Here is a 17,413-nt window from a genome sequence, read left to right on the forward strand (position 1 = left end):
CTAGAGAATGTTCCACATGCACCAAAAAGAATGTGTATTCTGGTTTTTTTGAATGTAATTTCCTAAAAATCTCAATTAAATTTAACTGTTCTAGTGTATCATTTAGTATCTCTGTTGCCTTATTGATTCTCTGTCTGGAAGATCTGTCTATTGATGTGAGTAGGGTGTTAAATTCTCCTACTATTATTGTATTCCTAGCAATTTCTCCCTTTATGTCTGTTAAAAATATGAAATGCTTTATGAATTTCCATGTCATCCTTGCACAGGGGCCATGCTAATATTCTCTGTATCATTCTAATTTTAGCATATGTGCTGCCAAAGTGAGCATGATCATATGGTTTTATTCTTCAATTTGTAAACATGGAGTATCACACTGATTGATTTGCAGTTACTGAAAAATCCTTGCATCCCTTCGATAAATTCCACTTTACATGGTGCATGATCCTTTTAATGCACTGTTGGATTCGGTTTGCAAGTATTTTGTTGAGGACTTTTACGTCTATGTTCATCAGTGATATTGGTCTTTGATTCTCTCTCTCTTTTTTTTTTTTTTTTTTTTTTTGCAGTATCTTTGTCTGGTATTGGTATCAGAATAATGGCCTCATAGAATGAGTTAAGGAGTGTTTCTTCCTCTGCAGTTTTTTGAAATAGTTTTAGAAGGATCAGTGTTAACTCTTCTCTAAATGTTTGATAGAATTCGCCTGTGAAGCCATCTGGTCCTGTACTTTTGTTCGTTGGGAGTTTCAATTTCGGTGCTTGTGATTGGTCTGTTTATACTTTCTATTTCTTCCTGGTTCAGATTTGGGAGATTGTACCTTTCTAGGAATTTGTCCATTTCTTCTAGGTTGTCCATTTTATTGGCATATAGTTTCTTGTAGTAGTGTCTTATAATCCTTTGTAATTCTGTGGTGTCAGTTGTAACTTCTTTTTCATTTCTAACTTTATTGATTTGAGCCCTCTCCCTTTTTATCTTGATGAGTCTGGCTAAAGGTTTATCCGTTTTGTTTATTTTTTCAAAGAACCAGCCTTTAGTTTCATTGATGTTTTCTATTGTTTTCTTCATCTCTATTTCCTTTATTTCTGCTCTGATTTTTATGATTTATTTCTTTCAGCTGACTCTGGGTTTTGTTCTTTCTCTAGTTGCTTAGGTGTAAGGTTGGGTTGCTTATTTGTGATTTTTCTTATTTCCTGATGTAAGATTGTATTGCTATAAAGTTCCCTCTTAGAACCGCTTTTGTCACATTTCATATGTTTTGGATCATCCTGTTTTCATTTTCATTTGTCTCTAGGTATTTTTTATTTCCTGTTTGATTTCTTCAGTGATCCAGTGGTTGTTTAGTAATATATTGTTTAGCCTCCACATGTTTGTTTTTTACAATTTTTTTCTTGTAGTTGACTTCTAATCTCATAGTGTTGTGGTCAGGCAAGGTGCTAGATATGATTTCAATTTTCTTAAATTTACTGAGGTTTGCTTTGTGGCCCAGCATGTGATCTATCCTGGAGAATGTTCTATGTGCACTTGAGAAGGTGTATTCTGCTGCTTTTGGATGGAATGCTCTATAAGTATCAATTAAGTCCATCTGGTCTAATGTGTCATTTAAAGCCTGTGTTTCCTTATTGATTTTCTGTCTGGATGATCTGTCCCTTGATGTAAATGGGGTATTAAAACTCCTCACTATATTGTGTTACTGTCAATTTCTCCTTTTATGGCTGTTAGCATTTGCCTTATATATTGAGGTGCTCCTATGTTGGGTGCATATATATTTACAATTGCTATATCTTCTTCTTGGATGGATTGCTTGATCATTATGTAGTGTCCTTCTTTGTCTCTTGTAACAGTCTTTTTTTTAAGGTCTATTTTGTCTGATATGAGTATTGCTACTCCAGCTTTCTTTTGATTTCCATTTGCATGGAATACCTTTTTCCATCCCCTCACTTTCATTCTGTATGTGTCCCTAGATCTGAAGTGGGTTTCTTTTAGACAGCATATATATGGGTGTTGTTTTTGTATGCATTTAGCCAGTCTATGTTTTTGGTTTAATCTGTTTACATTTCAGGTAATTATTGATATGTATGTTCTTACTGCCATTTTATTCATTGTTTTGGACTTGTTTTCATAGGTCTTTTTTCTTCCCTTCCTTTTTTGTTCTCTTCTATTGTGATTTGATGACTATCTTTAGTGTTGTGTTTGTGTTGCTTTTTCTTTTTTGTGCGTACATCTATTGTAGACTTTTGGTTTGTGGTTACCATGAGTTTTTGATGTAGCAGTCTGTATATATACAAGACTGTTTTAAGTTGCTGGTCTCTTAATTTCAAATGCACATCCAATATCCTGCATTTGTACTCTCGTCTTCTCACAATTGCTGGTTTTGATATCATATTTGTGTGTGAATGATCTACTACATTTAGGTTTGCCTTTATTGGTGAGCTTTCCCATTCGTAATTTTCTTGTTTCTAGTTGTGACCTTTCCTTTCCTTCTAGAGAAGTTCCTTTAGCATTTGGTGCAAAGCTGGTCTAGTGGTGCTGAATTCCCTTAGCTTTTGCTTGTCTGTAAAGCTTTTGATTTCTTGGTCAAATCTGAATGAGAGCCTTGCTGTGTAGAGTATTCTTGGTTGTAGGCTTTTCCCTTTCATCCCTTGAAATATATCATGCCACTCCCTTCTGACCCACAGAGTTTCGGCTGAGAAATCAGCTGATTACTTTATGGGAATTTCCTTGTATGTTGTTTGTTGCTTTTCCCTTGTTGCTTTAATATTTTCTCTTTGTCTTTAATTTTTGTCAATTTGATTAATATGTTCCTCGGTGTATTCCTCCTTGGGTTTATCCTGCCTGGGACTCTCTGTGCTTCCTGAACTTGGGTGTCTGTTTCCTTTCCCATGTTAGGGAAGTTTTCAGCTATTATCTCTTCACATATTTTCTCAGGCCCTTTCTCTCTCTCTTCGCCTCCTGGGACCCCCATAATGTGAATGTTGGTGAATTTAATGTTGTCCCAGATGTCTCTTAAAGTGTCCTAATTTCTTTTCATTCTTTTTTCTTTATTCTGTTCCTTGGCAGTGATTTCCACAATTCTTTCTTCCAGCTCACTTATCTGTTTTTCTGCCTCATTTATTCTCCTACTGATTCCTTCTGGTGTATTTTTCATTTCAGTTATTGTATTGTTCAACTCTGTTTGTTTGTTATATCTCCTAGCTCTTTGTTAAGCATTTCTTATGTCTTCTTGGTCTGTGCCTCCATTCTTTTTCTGAGATCTTGGATCATCTTTACTATCATTTCTCTGAATTATTTTTTTAGGTGGATTGCCTATCTCCATTTCACTTGTTCTTCTGGGATTTTATCTTGTTCCTTCATCTGGAACATATTCCTCTGCCATCTCATTTTGTCTAACTTTCTGTGTTTGCAGTCCCACAGGCTGCAGGAATTTAGTTCCTCCTGCTTCTGGTGTCTGCCTCCATCTTGTTGTGGCTTCTTTGTCTTTGGAAGGAGAATATCATTTTCAGTAGGTTCGAGTCTGTTTTGTCGATGATTGTTCAGCAGTTAGCTGTGCTTTTGGTGTTTTCATGAGAGCAGGTGAGCTCAGGTCCTTCTACTCTGCCTTCTTGTCCTCAGACCCTACAAAGCTTTTGTTTTCCTTTGTGCTCTGTCTAGTTTCACTTGTTTATAATGTGTTGTGGGCAGAGGCCTTTTACCTGATGATTCAGGTAGAGATCCTGGTGAGAAATGGATTCACTGACACATCAGCTCAGGATGTGTGCAGAGGTATTTTTCTTGTTCTTGCATTTGAAACAAATTCCTGTCTTCTCATTTTCCATAAGTTTCTCTATTTCTATGAAATTAGATGTAACAGTTACCCATCCTGGTCTTGAAGGGGTGTCCTTATGTGGGTGTGTCCATCTACAGTCTGTGTGTGTCTAGTGGCTTTTGATGGGAGAACACGAGTCATGTCTTCCCCCAGGGTATGTTGACAGCTATCACTGAGGTGGGCCACAGAGATGGCAGAGCTAGCCAGAGCCAGGTGTGAGCTGGGGCTTCTCCTATGTTCAGTGCCTAACACCACCCTATTGAGGGTGGGTTCAGGTCTCAAGGTGCTAAAGAAGAGGCCCTGAGGTTTGGATCCAAGCTGGTTCTGTTCTAAGTGTGTGCTCCTCACTGCCCCCAGCATTGGCACCTTAGCTCCAGATGGAAGCAGAGTTGGAGCAAGAGGGGCCAGATCAGGCACCCAGTGCAGGCCAGGGCCTGTACTGGGTTGGTCCCATATAGCATTCAGAGTTCCAGACCACTCCTGATCTGCTGCCTCCAAGAGTGCCAGGAAGGGTCACTCCAAACCCATTCAGATGTAGTGCCAGGTATAAGCCAGCTCCGTCCTCCACAACTGCACATTCCCCCTGGCAGCAGCAACCTTCATCCTAGTGGGATGCTGCCCCACACAGCAAGAGGAGCCAGAGTGGGCACTCAGTGTGGGCCAGGGTGCATGGTGGGGTGTCATGGGAAACTGGCCAGAGTCCCAGGCAGTCTCAAACTGCTTACTCAGCCTTGTTTTGGGAACAAGGAAGGATGTGCTTGCACTTCACAAGTGGAGTCCAAGTTTCTCACAGCCCCCCTACCAGTCTTACTGGTCCTCAAACCAGCCAAGGGCACTCATCTTCCTGGTATTAGACTCAAGGTCTGGCACATCCCATATGTGGGTTGAACCACTCATTTCCCAGGAAGTACCTCCAGGCCTGTGTAATACCCCCCCCCCCCACTTCTGTGTCCCCTCCCAGGGGTGCAGGTCCTGACATGATCACTTCTCTTTCCTTCCTACCTGACTTTGTGTGGATCTTTATAGCCTTGGTTTCTTTATTGACTTTATAGTCTTTCTGCCAGTTTGTTTTCAGTGAGAATTGCTCCACATGTAGATTTTTTTTTTTTTTTTTTGATGTGTTCATGGAGGGGAGACAAGCTTAGCATCCTCCTACTCCACCATCTTGATCTCTCTAGTCATTATTTTTTGACATAAGCTTTCTGCCCCCTTTCTCTCTTTTGGTACTCTCATAGTACATATATTGTTTCACTTAACGGTATCCCATAATTCACATAGGATTTCTTCACTGTTTTTCATTCTTTTTTCTTTATTCTCCTCTGACTGGATAATATCAAATGACCTGTTCTCAAGTTCACAGATTCTTTCTTCTGTATCATTAAAGTCTGCTGTTGATGTTCTTCTTGCATTTTTTTCATTCCGTTATTATCTTCAGCTCCAGAATATGTTTTTGGGTGTTTTTTTTTTTTTAAATGATTTCTCTCTCTCTCTGTTGAGCTTCTCATTTAGTTTATGTATTGTTTTCCTAATTTAATTGTCTATATGTATTCTCTTATAGCTCACTAGTCTTCCTTAAACCAATTATCTTGAATTCTCTGTCAATTCATAGTTTTTATTTCTTTGGAGTTGATTACTGGAAAATTATTGTGTTTCTTTGGTTGTGTCATGTTTCCTTGATTTTTCACCTTTATTGTAGGCTTGTGTTGATGTTTCTGCATTTGATGGAACAGTCACCTCTTCCAGAATTTATGGACAGGTTTTGGTGGGAAAAGATCATCAGCATGTGGTACAAGGGCAGTGGCTGAGTGGGGTGTGGTAGTTCTGGCTCCAGATAAGTCCTGGTGGTGCTGCTCCATGCAGCTCCATCAGCTGAGGTCACTGTTCACAAAGATTGCTGGGGTCTTCATTGGCCAGGCCATGACTGTCTGAAGCAGTGGTGGGGTCTGATGGGGTCTTTGGTGGTAAAGTCTTCTAGGGAACTCCTGATCTTTCTTCTCCTGCTGGGGTTGTCATGGCAAAGGATATCCCTTTTGGATCCATGTCCAGCTCATGAGTGCCGTTGTGGTAGAGTTGGCATTGGTGTCTGATGCATAGGCACCATGGAACAGCTATGAAGTTGGGCTCTGGAGTGGATGTCCACAGAGCAACAGCGGCTCCAGGGATTGGGGCACTGGCTGCCCACAGTGGTGGTTGCTCTGGTATCTGAAATGTTGGTGAAAGCTGAGCAGCCAAGGAGCTGGGAGCTGGAGATTGGGTGCATTTGTAGAGACAGCAACTCCAGAATCTGGGGCACTGCCTAGCCCTCAGTGGTGTTGACTCCAGTGCCCAAGATGTGGGTACACACAGAACAGGCACACAAAGAGCACATGCACAGTCAGGGTCTGAAGTTTTGGGACATGCAGAGCAGCTGTGGCTCTGGGATCTGGGGTAAGTATGGGGCTTGGTGGGAGGGGGTGGCATCCTTGGTCCCAGGACACCACAGACTCTTTCTTGGGGGGTTGCAGTATCTCATCTCTGAGAGGTCCTTGATGACAATGGTTGTTTCTTACCTCAGTAGTGAAATCTGCTTGTATTATCCGTGGAGCGGGCCATTGGTATTCATATGAACAAACACAATGGAGTAGTCCATACTGTCATGGGGGCTGTTGAGCTCCTCAGTGGCAAAGTCTGTTGGGATTCTCCACAGAGCATGCCATGGGGAATGTGGTGGCCTTTGCCATGTGGCTGATACTGATAGCCTTCACCTTTTTTATTTTTTGATTCCTAGCTGTCTCTGGACACCTCAGCTATGCTGATCTCCCCGGAGATCCTTTTTGTGCAGTTATTCTCCAGTTTGGTTCCACTATGTTGCTATAGGCTCTTAATTGGACTCTTGCGTCCTCCCAGGGCTGTTTTCATTCATGAATAGCTGCATACTTGTTATATTTTCTTGAGGAATGAAGGCTGGTATCTCCTACTCCATTATCTTGTTCTTTTCTGCCTTATTTCACTGGCTATGAACCTTCCATACAGTCTTGAACAGAGATAGTGAGAGCAGATACTGTTTTGTTCTTGATCTTTTGGGAAAGCACTCACTCTTTTACTATTAAGTATGTTAGCTATAGGGTCCTGTAGATGTCCTTTATCAGGTTGAAGAAGTTCCCTTATATTCTTAGTTTGCTGGGAGTGTTTATCAGGAATGGATGTTGGATTTTGACAAATGCTTTTTCTCACTTGACCGCTATTATCACTTGTACCCAGAATTGGCTATTAACACATTCTATGGAAATGCTTTGGACCCTATGGATTTTAAGGCCATCTTAGATTCCAATTGAGTTTGCCTACATACACACCCCCCTTTGCTAGCTAAGTTTTGGGAGCACAGGCTTATAAACATACTATTTTGTTGTTGTTGTTGTTTTTCTCATTCTCCCCCTATACCTACCTCTGAAGTTTTAGTGTGACTAGCAACTACTCTGATGTAGTTTATGACATAAATTGTTCCTCTGGTTCAAACAAGTTTGATACCACTTTTAATATCAAATTTAGTATCCAAATACTCTTACAAAATCTGAGAAAAAGTCTTTATATAAAATAACATGCATCAGCAAAGTTTCTACAAATAAAGCTGTGATTGGAAATTTTTTGCTTACTCTACTTTATAGTAACAGAATCTATCAGAAACAGAACAGTGAGTGTAGATAAAGGATGAGGAAAAGGAAAATGCAGAAATGCTATTTTGGTCATTCTTTGCTGTTGACTACATGAAAGGATTGGAGGCGCACTGTCACCTGTAGTTTTTACTGATAACCATGAAGGGTATAATCTCTTTCCTAGATAACATACTAGGAAGAACAATAGTAATACTTTATATATAACTACAGTTGACCCTTGAACAACATGGGTTTGAACTGTATGGGTCCACTTACACAAATATATACTGTAGAACTATGTGATCTGTGGTTGAATCTTCAGATGCAGAACCGCAGGTAGGAGGGCCGTCCTAAAGTTACAGGTGGATTTTTGACTGCCAGGGTTGGCACTGCTAACACATGCATTGTTCAATAATCAACTGTATGTAGAACTGTATACTGCATAAAGCACTTACATATAGTGTGTATGTGTGTATATATATATTATATATAATAAATCTATATAAATCTATAATTTGTTTGATCTCTGTGGAACAGGCAGATTATTCTCTTTCACTTGGTAGAACAGCATGCCCCTAGCAATTGCTAAATATGTACACACACTGAAGGGAGCATTGAAATGAATACTGCACATGTGCTCCAAATTTTAAGTTTAGATTCATGCCAGAATATACTAGATTGACAATTACTTCTCATGTGTACGTATACTGCTGGATTCATAGACATATTCAGATAAATCTGGACAGTGACACTGAGGTTCTAGTGATAAGGGGTAAAGAGTAATCGAACCAGTGAACCCACCTGACAATTTTATAGACCTTAGGAAGAAAAAGAAAGGGTATACCAGAGGAAAATTGAGGTGTGAGCTCTTCTTTCCACTCTTTCTTTCCCCCTTTTTTCTTTCTCCTTCTTTCTTCCTTCCTTTTCTTTTTTGGGGGGTTTATAAAGAATCTTTTACAGACAAATTTTGGGTGTCATTTTTTCCTGGTAAACACTTACACATTCATAGGGAGATAAGAGAGAAAGAAGTGTGGATTGATAACAGGGAAAGAGGTGGTAGGCCAAATGTGGGCTGGCTATTACAGTTTTTATTGGTGAAAAAAGTCTGTGGGCTAAATCACTTCTGAAGACTATTTATAAAACTTTCCTATTTGGTACCTTTATTCTCTTTGTGCAAATTTTACAAATTTCAGTTGGTTACCTAAATAAACTTCTGCCAGAAACCTTCAAGAGACCATTAATCTCATCTGCCAACAATGAAGCTAAATCAGGAATTGAAAGTTCCTTCCTTGAGGCAACAACCGGGCACTACACCAGTCTGCTATACTATCTCATCCAATCTAAACAGGATGACTCAAGATATGTGCTGAATATTAATATCTCAAGTTCTTGATTTGACATCCCATTTTCAGGGCATCTTTGCACACAGTCTGAACTGAATTCAAGTAATGCAACAATAGCCTTGCTTGAAATTCAGAATTTCTCTCAAGAAAACAGATGGAAATTTTAGTAACCAAATCTTTCTCAGTTTTTCAGATTACAGAAAGAAGTCATAGAAATGAAAGTCCTTTAATGCTTTTAATCTTGCTCCATCTATTCATTAATATGAGAATTTGCTAAAAAACTGAGCAAATCTACTAGGCATAGACTCTCTCACTATTGGGTTGGCATTCACTAAAATTTACAGTAATGTCAAAGTAGGATTTTGCAATAATATTTCATTTGCTCTGGCCAAGTTTTAATCTAAAATATTGAGGAAAATTCAGCACTCATCCAATGTATCTGCATGCTTTTGACTAGTTAACGTGTTAATCAAGAAAAGGGTTGTGCTGTCCAACTATTAGATAAGCTATTTGGAAAAGAAAAAATATTTGTCTGTGAATTTGTGGATGAAATGTTTCCAAGAAGAAATTATAAATGGACCCTATTTTAGTTCTCTCCTATTATGAATGACAGGTTTAACATTCTTAGAAACCCTAAGAATATAATGACTACATCTTTAAAAGCCTCTAGGGATTATTGTACATTAACGTATCAGAGTCAGTAAATTATTTATCTATAAATTAATCTTTCTAAACAGATTTCCACCCCCCTTCAATTTGAAAGCTAAACTTCTGAGTCTATTTCAGCAACTTTATATCTGAAGAGCCTACATCTGTAAAAACATTTCTAATGAAAACATGAAGACAACCCCCAGAGAAGCAAATAAAATGAGATTTAAGTATATAGCAGCCTTTCTACAGTTACATTCCTAACAATAGTGGGTTCTAATTTGATGCCAAATAGAGGTTATATAACAAAATCAGTGAGCACTCTAGTTCTTTTGGTTTCAGTGAAAAATTTAGGTGCTTAAACACTTCCGTCTGTACTTCCACATTTACACCAAGATGGAGGAGTTATGTCTTTGTCTGCCAAGTCACAGAAGCCGAGGGCCCATCGGATAGGAAGATACATAGATTGTGTTCTAGGGCAGGTGGCAGAAGAAGCGCATGCTGGAAAGTCTGGGTTCCAAGGCCTTTGTCCCAGTTGCCAAAACACAAATATCAAAGACGGATTTGAATTTTCAAGTCATACCATGTTAAAAATTATCCACCCAGACTTTATTCAGCACTCCCACACAAACCATTTCATCAATTAATAAGACCACCAACCAACAATAAGACTACCTCAATCAAAAAGATATTAAGCCTAATTTAGGGAACTAGTAATCCACTGTGAAAAATTTGTGTCACTCAAGTTTATGTCCATGTTCTGGACTATCTGCTAAATTAAATAACCAGTACTGTTTTGTTTTGTGTTGATTTTGTCATTATTCCTTTTTAAAAGGATAATAAGACCTTAATTTTATAATACATGAAGGCATTACAATTCCAAGTTTCAAGGATGCTCCAATTTTACCTTTAGAGGTTGGGATGAAAAAGTAGCCATTAATTTTCACTGATTTCAGAATTTGCCAACAAAGGCACTACAAACATATAATGAAGTATCTGATCCACTCCTACAATCAAGGAATGAAAAGATAGTATCTTTAAAAATGGCTTGCCAGGAGGCTCATGTGCAAAACCCTTTTAGTATTTAAACACTGGGTAGGCAGATTTTGAAGCAAACTTTTTTTTTTAATTGTAGTAAAATATACATAACACAAAATTTTAACAATTTTAAGTGTACAATTCAGTGGCATTACATATATTCACAATGCAACCATTTCCACCATCATCATCCTAAACAGAAACTCTGTACCTATTCAGCAATAACTCCCCAATTCCTGCACCCCCTCCCCCAGGTAACCTCTATTCTACCTTCTGTCTCAATGCAATTGAAGCATACTTTTAAAAAGCCAAACAATCCAACAAACAAATCCCTCAGTTTCAACAGAGCCGGGTCAGTGAGGCCTTCCGAAAGCGCATTCTCCCAGTACCTCAGTCATTAATTTTTATGTCTATTTTGACTGGCAGACAATACACAATTTTTTCTTCATGTATTTCTTCATGAATGCAGCAACTATTGAGTACCTACCTGGGGAAGCCACTATTTTATTCCTGGCAAATGGCAGAAAGTAAGACAGACCTAACCTCTGCCCTCATGGACCTTCTATTCTAGGTAACCATGCTTCTCCTTATCCCCACTCTAGAAATCATGTGGGAAAGTGTCCAATTTTGATAGGATACCAGTGGCATGACACATGACCTGTATCAATAATCCATTTCCAGCATAAGAGGACTGCTCAGAGGTGTTACGGCAGAACATTATCTACCATTCACTATTTTAGGTCACTGCTTTACCAGGTAATGGATAACAGAACAGCTGAGCTATACTAACTGATCGATAAATATTATGCCCTTATTTGGGCCTTCTGCATCTCTGTTTCATTTAATTTAACATCTGATAAAATGCTATATACCATAGAAACCGGGCATAGAAAAATACTTAAAGTTTCCAATTTTAATATCAAATTTGGAATTTCATTTATATGAAATGTCCAGAATAGGCAAATCCACAGAGACAGAACGTAGGTAAGTGGTTGTCAAGGGCTGGGGAGAGGGGTAAAGGGGGAATGATTGCTAATGAGTGTGGTGCTTCTTTGGGGGATGGTGAAAACGCTTCAGTATTAGATAGCAGTGATGGCTGCACAACCGTGTGAATATACTAAAAATCACGGAAGTGCATACTTTAAAATGGTGAATCCTATGGTATGTGAATTATATCAATAAAAAAGTCAAGTCAGGTATTCAGTCAAGCCAGACACAATGGTAGTGAGAGGCCAAATTTTCGAAGTCCATCCATAGCTACCAGGGGACCCTTTTTACAGACTGTAAGAACCAGGTCAGTCAGTCCATTCTCAGGTGGTGGAGGACAAGCAATATGTACTGGGGCGATCTGAGGACTCAGAATCGGGCTGGGACGTATCTGGACAGAGCAGTAAGTGGATGAGAAAGTCATCTGATCAGACTTGCCTGTTGTAATCTTAAGTTGTTCATGCAGTGCCTTAATACATCCTTAAATCACACTCAAAACTTCCACACCTGCTGGAAGCAACAGGATCCCAAGTCTATATAGAAATCACTGGGATATACCTGTGAAGGAACTCTTCCAATTTATACAGACATGGCACCACACACACCTGGAAGACGTAGTAATACACCTCCCGCGCAGTATGTGCTAGCCTTACACATGGAAACTAGGCTTTCTCCATGAAAAGGAATCACAAACATTTTAAAGGTAAACTTTGTTTCACATGCAAATACCTGATGAAAGGTCTGCTGTTACATATAGTCCTGAGGAAACTTCTTATTCACTCACCTACTCACTTGCTCATTCACTCATCTCTCTACTATGGTCATAACTCAACTCCCAGGCACCGATGATAATTTAGTAAGAGCAATCAGTATAAATACAGTAAATGCCACTTACAAATGAAATGTCTGTTGCTACAGGACCACAAAGAGGTGTTAAAATTTCAGACTCTCCCCATCAATTTTAGAACATATAAAAGTATCTATCTGCAATGTAAGCACTTAAAAACCAAAAATACAAAGTAACTTGATACAGGAAGTGCCAAGCACTTGCCCAGTCCGTTTAACAAAAAAGTAACAGGCTGCTCAGAAACTCAAAGATGCATACAGGTATCATCTTTATTTGATAAAATACATAGCCAAAAGATTACTTTAGAGAAGGCAAACGACACATCCATTTTAGAAACGTCCTTTTTGTTTCTTTAAATCTAAGGCCCCCTCTAGCGTTTGAAAACAGTCACATGCAGCACACAGTGCAACTGAAGGCACAGTCACAATATTTACCTGAAACCTTCCCAAATAAAAAGAATACTTCTGTTCCATTCATGTGGCACAAAAATCAATGAGAGAAAATGTCTAGCCATAATTAATACTTCACATTCTTGCTATAATTCACATATTCATTATTCTCTCAGTAATTTCTCTATTTACTGTTGGGTTGTTTTCAGATTAATACTTGTTAACAAGGGGGGAGGAAAAAACATATAAAGCATGTAGGGACTTTAATTTCCCAAACAAGAAATATACCACCTTGAAAACAACAGAAAATTTAGTGTCACCAAATAGCCTATTCTGCTTTTGTGGAAGTTATCAGTAAATAGTATATATTTCCTAAAGTATATACTTAAAATTTATTATATTTGGGAATAAGAAATTTTAAACTACATATATTTCAAAGCTCACCTAATCTGTGAATTTGCTAATCAAACCTTTTTAGTACCCTGTAAAAGGAAGTGGAAAGTGTTGCTTTGAGGGCAAATGTTGGCTCTGAAGAATACGATGTAAAGGAATTCTTAAAAATTTATACTGACATGGCACTACATAAATCCGATGACTTAATCTCATGTTCTTTTGTAAAAGACTGATTAAACTCAGGGGGAGTCAAAAAATAGTAGGTTTTCACTCTACTTTCTTAGCTAAAGCGTTTATGCGTCTGTTTCCATGTTTTATTACAGAGGGTTTACATTAACAACTAGTATTACTATTACTGGAAAATGAAATCTCTATTTTTAACAAAAGAAAACAATGCAATCTTGAGCAGGAGACTGACAGAGGAAACTTACTAAGCTATTACTTCATATTCTTAAAAGTTAAGAGTATACTAAAAATTTGAAAATTCAATAGCTGTTGAAACAAGTTTAATCTGTATTAACTTTATTTAAATAAATGACTAATTTGTCACTCAATAGATCACATATGGCTTCTCTGCACTGATCCTGCTTTCTGTTTGCGAACTTGTCACCTGCAAATGTTACAAGTTAAAAAAGACAGCTCATCTAAAATGAATTAAATAAAACTAGTTGCATTTGCAAGTGGTCTCAACTTTTAAGATATCTCTATTCAAATGAACAGGACAGCATTTTTAAAGTGCAACATATACTCTTTTGGCTCAACATAAAAAATTATGTAACTGGAAATTACTACAGTCATTTCTCTGAGAACAAATTTAGTGAAAAGCTGTTTTGAAAGTTACCCATGAAATTATAAATTATGAGAAACACTGAAAAGTCATTAAAAATGAGAATATAAAATGCAATTACAAATAAACCAGAGTGGGAGAGGTAGCATAAAGTAAATAAAATCAAATAAATACTATACAATAACATACAAAATTTTGCTTATAAAAAACTGAAAATTGCATTGTAAAACATCCATTTTCCCTTCTTTTGAGGGCTTTACTATGAAATTAAAATTTAGACCTGGAGTCTCTGTAAAGATTTTCCAAATGTTATTAATTACTGGCATTGTTTTTTGCCAAAATCTCTCCGATCTGTCGGTCAAGTTCACTTATTATTCGATCCTCATGATTATACACACCCGTCCTCATCAAAGTATCCCTTTCTTCTATGAGGCGAGTCAAATAATCATCCAAACCTTCTTCCAATGCACTGCCATGTGGGCCATCCATTTTTCCACTTGCAATCTCTCTGGAATCCTGGTACTGTTTTTGTTCTTGTTGCCTTAACCTGAGAAGTCAAGAACACATGCCACTCTAGCAAGCAACAAACACTCTTTTGGTTTTTGGTTAACAACACCACTTAAAAACAAAATGATTTAGTGGTAAAATACATTTTTTTAGTAATATTTTCAGGAAGAAAACAAAAACCACTTGGTTGGCCAGAGTTAGCACACTTATAAAAGACAGTTTAAAAAAAAATACTTGTTTTTCTAATTATAAAATACATGAAAACTGTAGAAATTTGGGGAATGTGTAGAAAAGAAAATCATCACAATCTTAACCAGAGATAACCAATCTGAGTAATAATTTTCTGTATTCTCAATTAAAAAATGCATGTATTTAAAACACAGTATTGCTAACTTTTTAGAAAACTATATATGCAATTCTGTACATTATATGTATCACTTATTAATATAATGAATATCTTCCTATACATTATTATTGATCTTTAGGTTGTTATTAAACCTTTGTTATGTTTTTTGAACATAAAATTTTCTTCTAAATTCATCCCACAAATATTTACTCTTACTAAACAGTGCTAGGTTTGGGGGATACTGCAGTTGAATCAAGAAGAAAAGTTCCCGTTATTATGGAGCTTATGTTACTAAGTATTCATAGAAAGTGATATTCTATAGATGTGAATGCCTGGTTCAAAGGGCATGCACATTTTGAGTTTGTATGGATAGCTTCAAGTTATATTCATGATGATCTTATCTAAGAGATGAAGAAAGGGGAGCAGGTGCCAGCCTGGGATTTGGGTCTTTACAATGGAATATCATCAATCACTTTGCCTTGAAAATGGGGAGTATACTTGGCATTACTATCACTTAGTAAGTATACTAAGTTTGGACACAGAGTAGGTTTTAATTTGGAATCTACAACTAAGACATAACTTTATACTCTACGTACCTGGCTACGAAAATATTTAATTTGCAACTACTCCTAACCTTTGTCTTTATAAATAAGATAAAAAAGCAATTGAGTCTAAGCCCCTGCTTCTAGATGGTCTTCATAGTAAGTAAGCCAATGAGAACCAAATCCGCTTCTCCAATTACACATGGCGAGGGGGGAAGAGGGAGGAAGAGCCTGGGAGGAGAGTGCCCTGCCCTGACAGACAAGGAGCGCTGGGCCCCGGAAAGGGTGCAGGAGCACTGGGAGTGTACAGTGTTGTTTGTTCATATACCTCTCTGAAGCCTGAACTGACTCCTAAGATCCCTCACAAAAGAACAAGAAACTGAGGTATACAGTCCAAAAAGGACACCAAATACCTCTATCTGTTCTAAGAAAAAAACCCTAAATAGTGAGGGCCCTGTGCTTTGGGACTGGGGTGGGTGGAAATCAAGTGATTAATGGGACACTAGTAAAACTGCGCAACACATGGGGATGAGTAAGAGAAGATTTCTGAATAGCTGTTTTTCCCCTACTCTAACTCTTACAGCTCTCTTGGAGGAAGAGGTCCTCTTGGGAGATTAATGACACACAGTGCCAAACTATGTACCAGGAAGTTCAGCCATTTCCCTGTTCATCTGTGTATGCATGAAGGACAAATGAAATTTTTACACAACTGAGAGATTATCCCTATCAAGTCTTTACTAAAATGCAATCAACATTCATGATCACAACAGGATTTTAGAACCCTGTGGCTGAAGAAGTCCATAAAGCTATCAAAGGAAACTTTACTTCCCTGACAAACACTATGTGTGGACTCCACTCACCCAGCTTCGTGTCACTAGGAACCTACTGCTTTTAGAATTGCTCTGTTAGAAAGTTCCTTCTTATATTGAACTCAGTATGCACCTTTATACTTTCCAATAACTGGCTATGATTCTGTTCAAGAGGAAATCCTACTGAATTATTTTTAACATGGTAGCCCTCCAGATATCTGAAGAGAGCTTTCTAATACTTTGCCCAAGACTTCTCTACAAATTAATATCCCTCACTCTCCTAACCACTTTTTGGTCACATTCCTTTGGCAGCTCTCTAGGTAGCTGATTTCCCTTAAAGTCTGTTGCACACTGGTAAGAACAACCCAGAGGCGGTTTTACCACAGTGTGTACTGAACACTCCTTCTATGAATGTCCCTAACTGCACTGGCTCTTTGGCAGCCAAGTCACATTGTTAGCAGTAGTCACTTAAACCCCCCTAGGCTTCCTCACAGCAACTGTTTTATTATGTCTTGCCCATCACTTAAGAGATTTTTCTTATAATTTATACAGAGAACTCTGCTTTTGTTTCTAATGTATTTAATCTTGTTGGTTTCAGTTCTCCCGAAATCTTAATTTATTAAGACATTAATAATAAGTTTTAATTTTATATGACCTATCGGCAAAGAGCTATCTTCGTTTAAACCACCAAAACAGTGCTCAGCAAACAGTAGGTGCTTAGTATGTATTTGCTAAACTAAAACAAATTGCTATACATAATAGCAAAATTTTGCAAGGCAAAGGACATGTTAAAATTAATTTGTAACATCTTCCAAACCTATGATAGTAGATACCAAATAAATATTTGCTGAAAAAGAGAATAACAGTGTGAACTGAGCCCTGTAGCATGCATTATAGACCTTGACCTTTTCCAACCGATATTTATACATTAATACTCTAAATGCAGTGGTGTAATTCAGCTCCAAACCCACCTAATATAGTGACTGAATTTTCCCCATTTATATAGGGATATATCATGGGATATTCTGTCAAATGTTATGTCCTATGTATACATTGTGTCCTCCCCAAATTCATATTTTAAAGCCCCAGCCCACAGTGTGATGGTATTTGGAGATGGACCCTTTGGGAGATGATTAGGTTTAGATGAGATCATGAGCGGGGGGTGTCATGATGAGATTTATGCACTTATTAGAAGAGACACAGTAGAGCTTGTGAGGACACAGCGGTAAGGCAGCTGTCTAACAAGCCAGGAAGAGAGTCCTCACCAGAAACTAACCATGCTGGCACTTTGATCTTGAACTTTTAGCTTCCAGAACTGTGAGAAAATAAATTTCTGTTGTTTAAG

At 37.9% G+C, this 17,413-nt stretch overlaps 1 protein-coding gene and 1 non-coding gene across 6 annotated transcripts in view; both read right to left on the reverse strand.

Moving 5' to 3' along the window:
- Positions 1-221: 221 nt before the first annotated feature.
- LOC132364161 (U6 spliceosomal RNA) lies at positions 222-328 on the reverse strand. The gene has a single exon (XR_009502718.1). It is a non-coding gene; the product is annotated as a U6 spliceosomal RNA (small nuclear RNA).
- A 12,218-nt stretch (positions 329-12,546) lies between these two features.
- Positions 12,547-17,413, reverse strand: part of CEP120 (centrosomal protein 120) — a 77,902-nt gene continuing 73,035 nt past the window's right edge. For all 5 annotated transcript variants that reach the window (XM_059916956.1, XM_059916957.1, XM_059916954.1 and 2 more), the window contains one exon: positions 12,547-14,411. In XM_059916956.1, the coding sequence (XP_059772939.1) occupies positions 14,177-14,411 (235 nt within the window). In that variant the 3' untranslated portion in view covers positions 12,547-14,176. The remainder of the gene's footprint in view (positions 14,412-17,413) is intronic.

Source organism: Balaenoptera ricei, chromosome 3 (genome assembly GCF_028023285.1).
Source record: "Balaenoptera ricei isolate mBalRic1 chromosome 3, mBalRic1.hap2, whole genome shotgun sequence".
Classification (NCBI taxonomy): domain Eukaryota; kingdom Metazoa; phylum Chordata; class Mammalia; order Artiodactyla; family Balaenopteridae; genus Balaenoptera; species Balaenoptera ricei.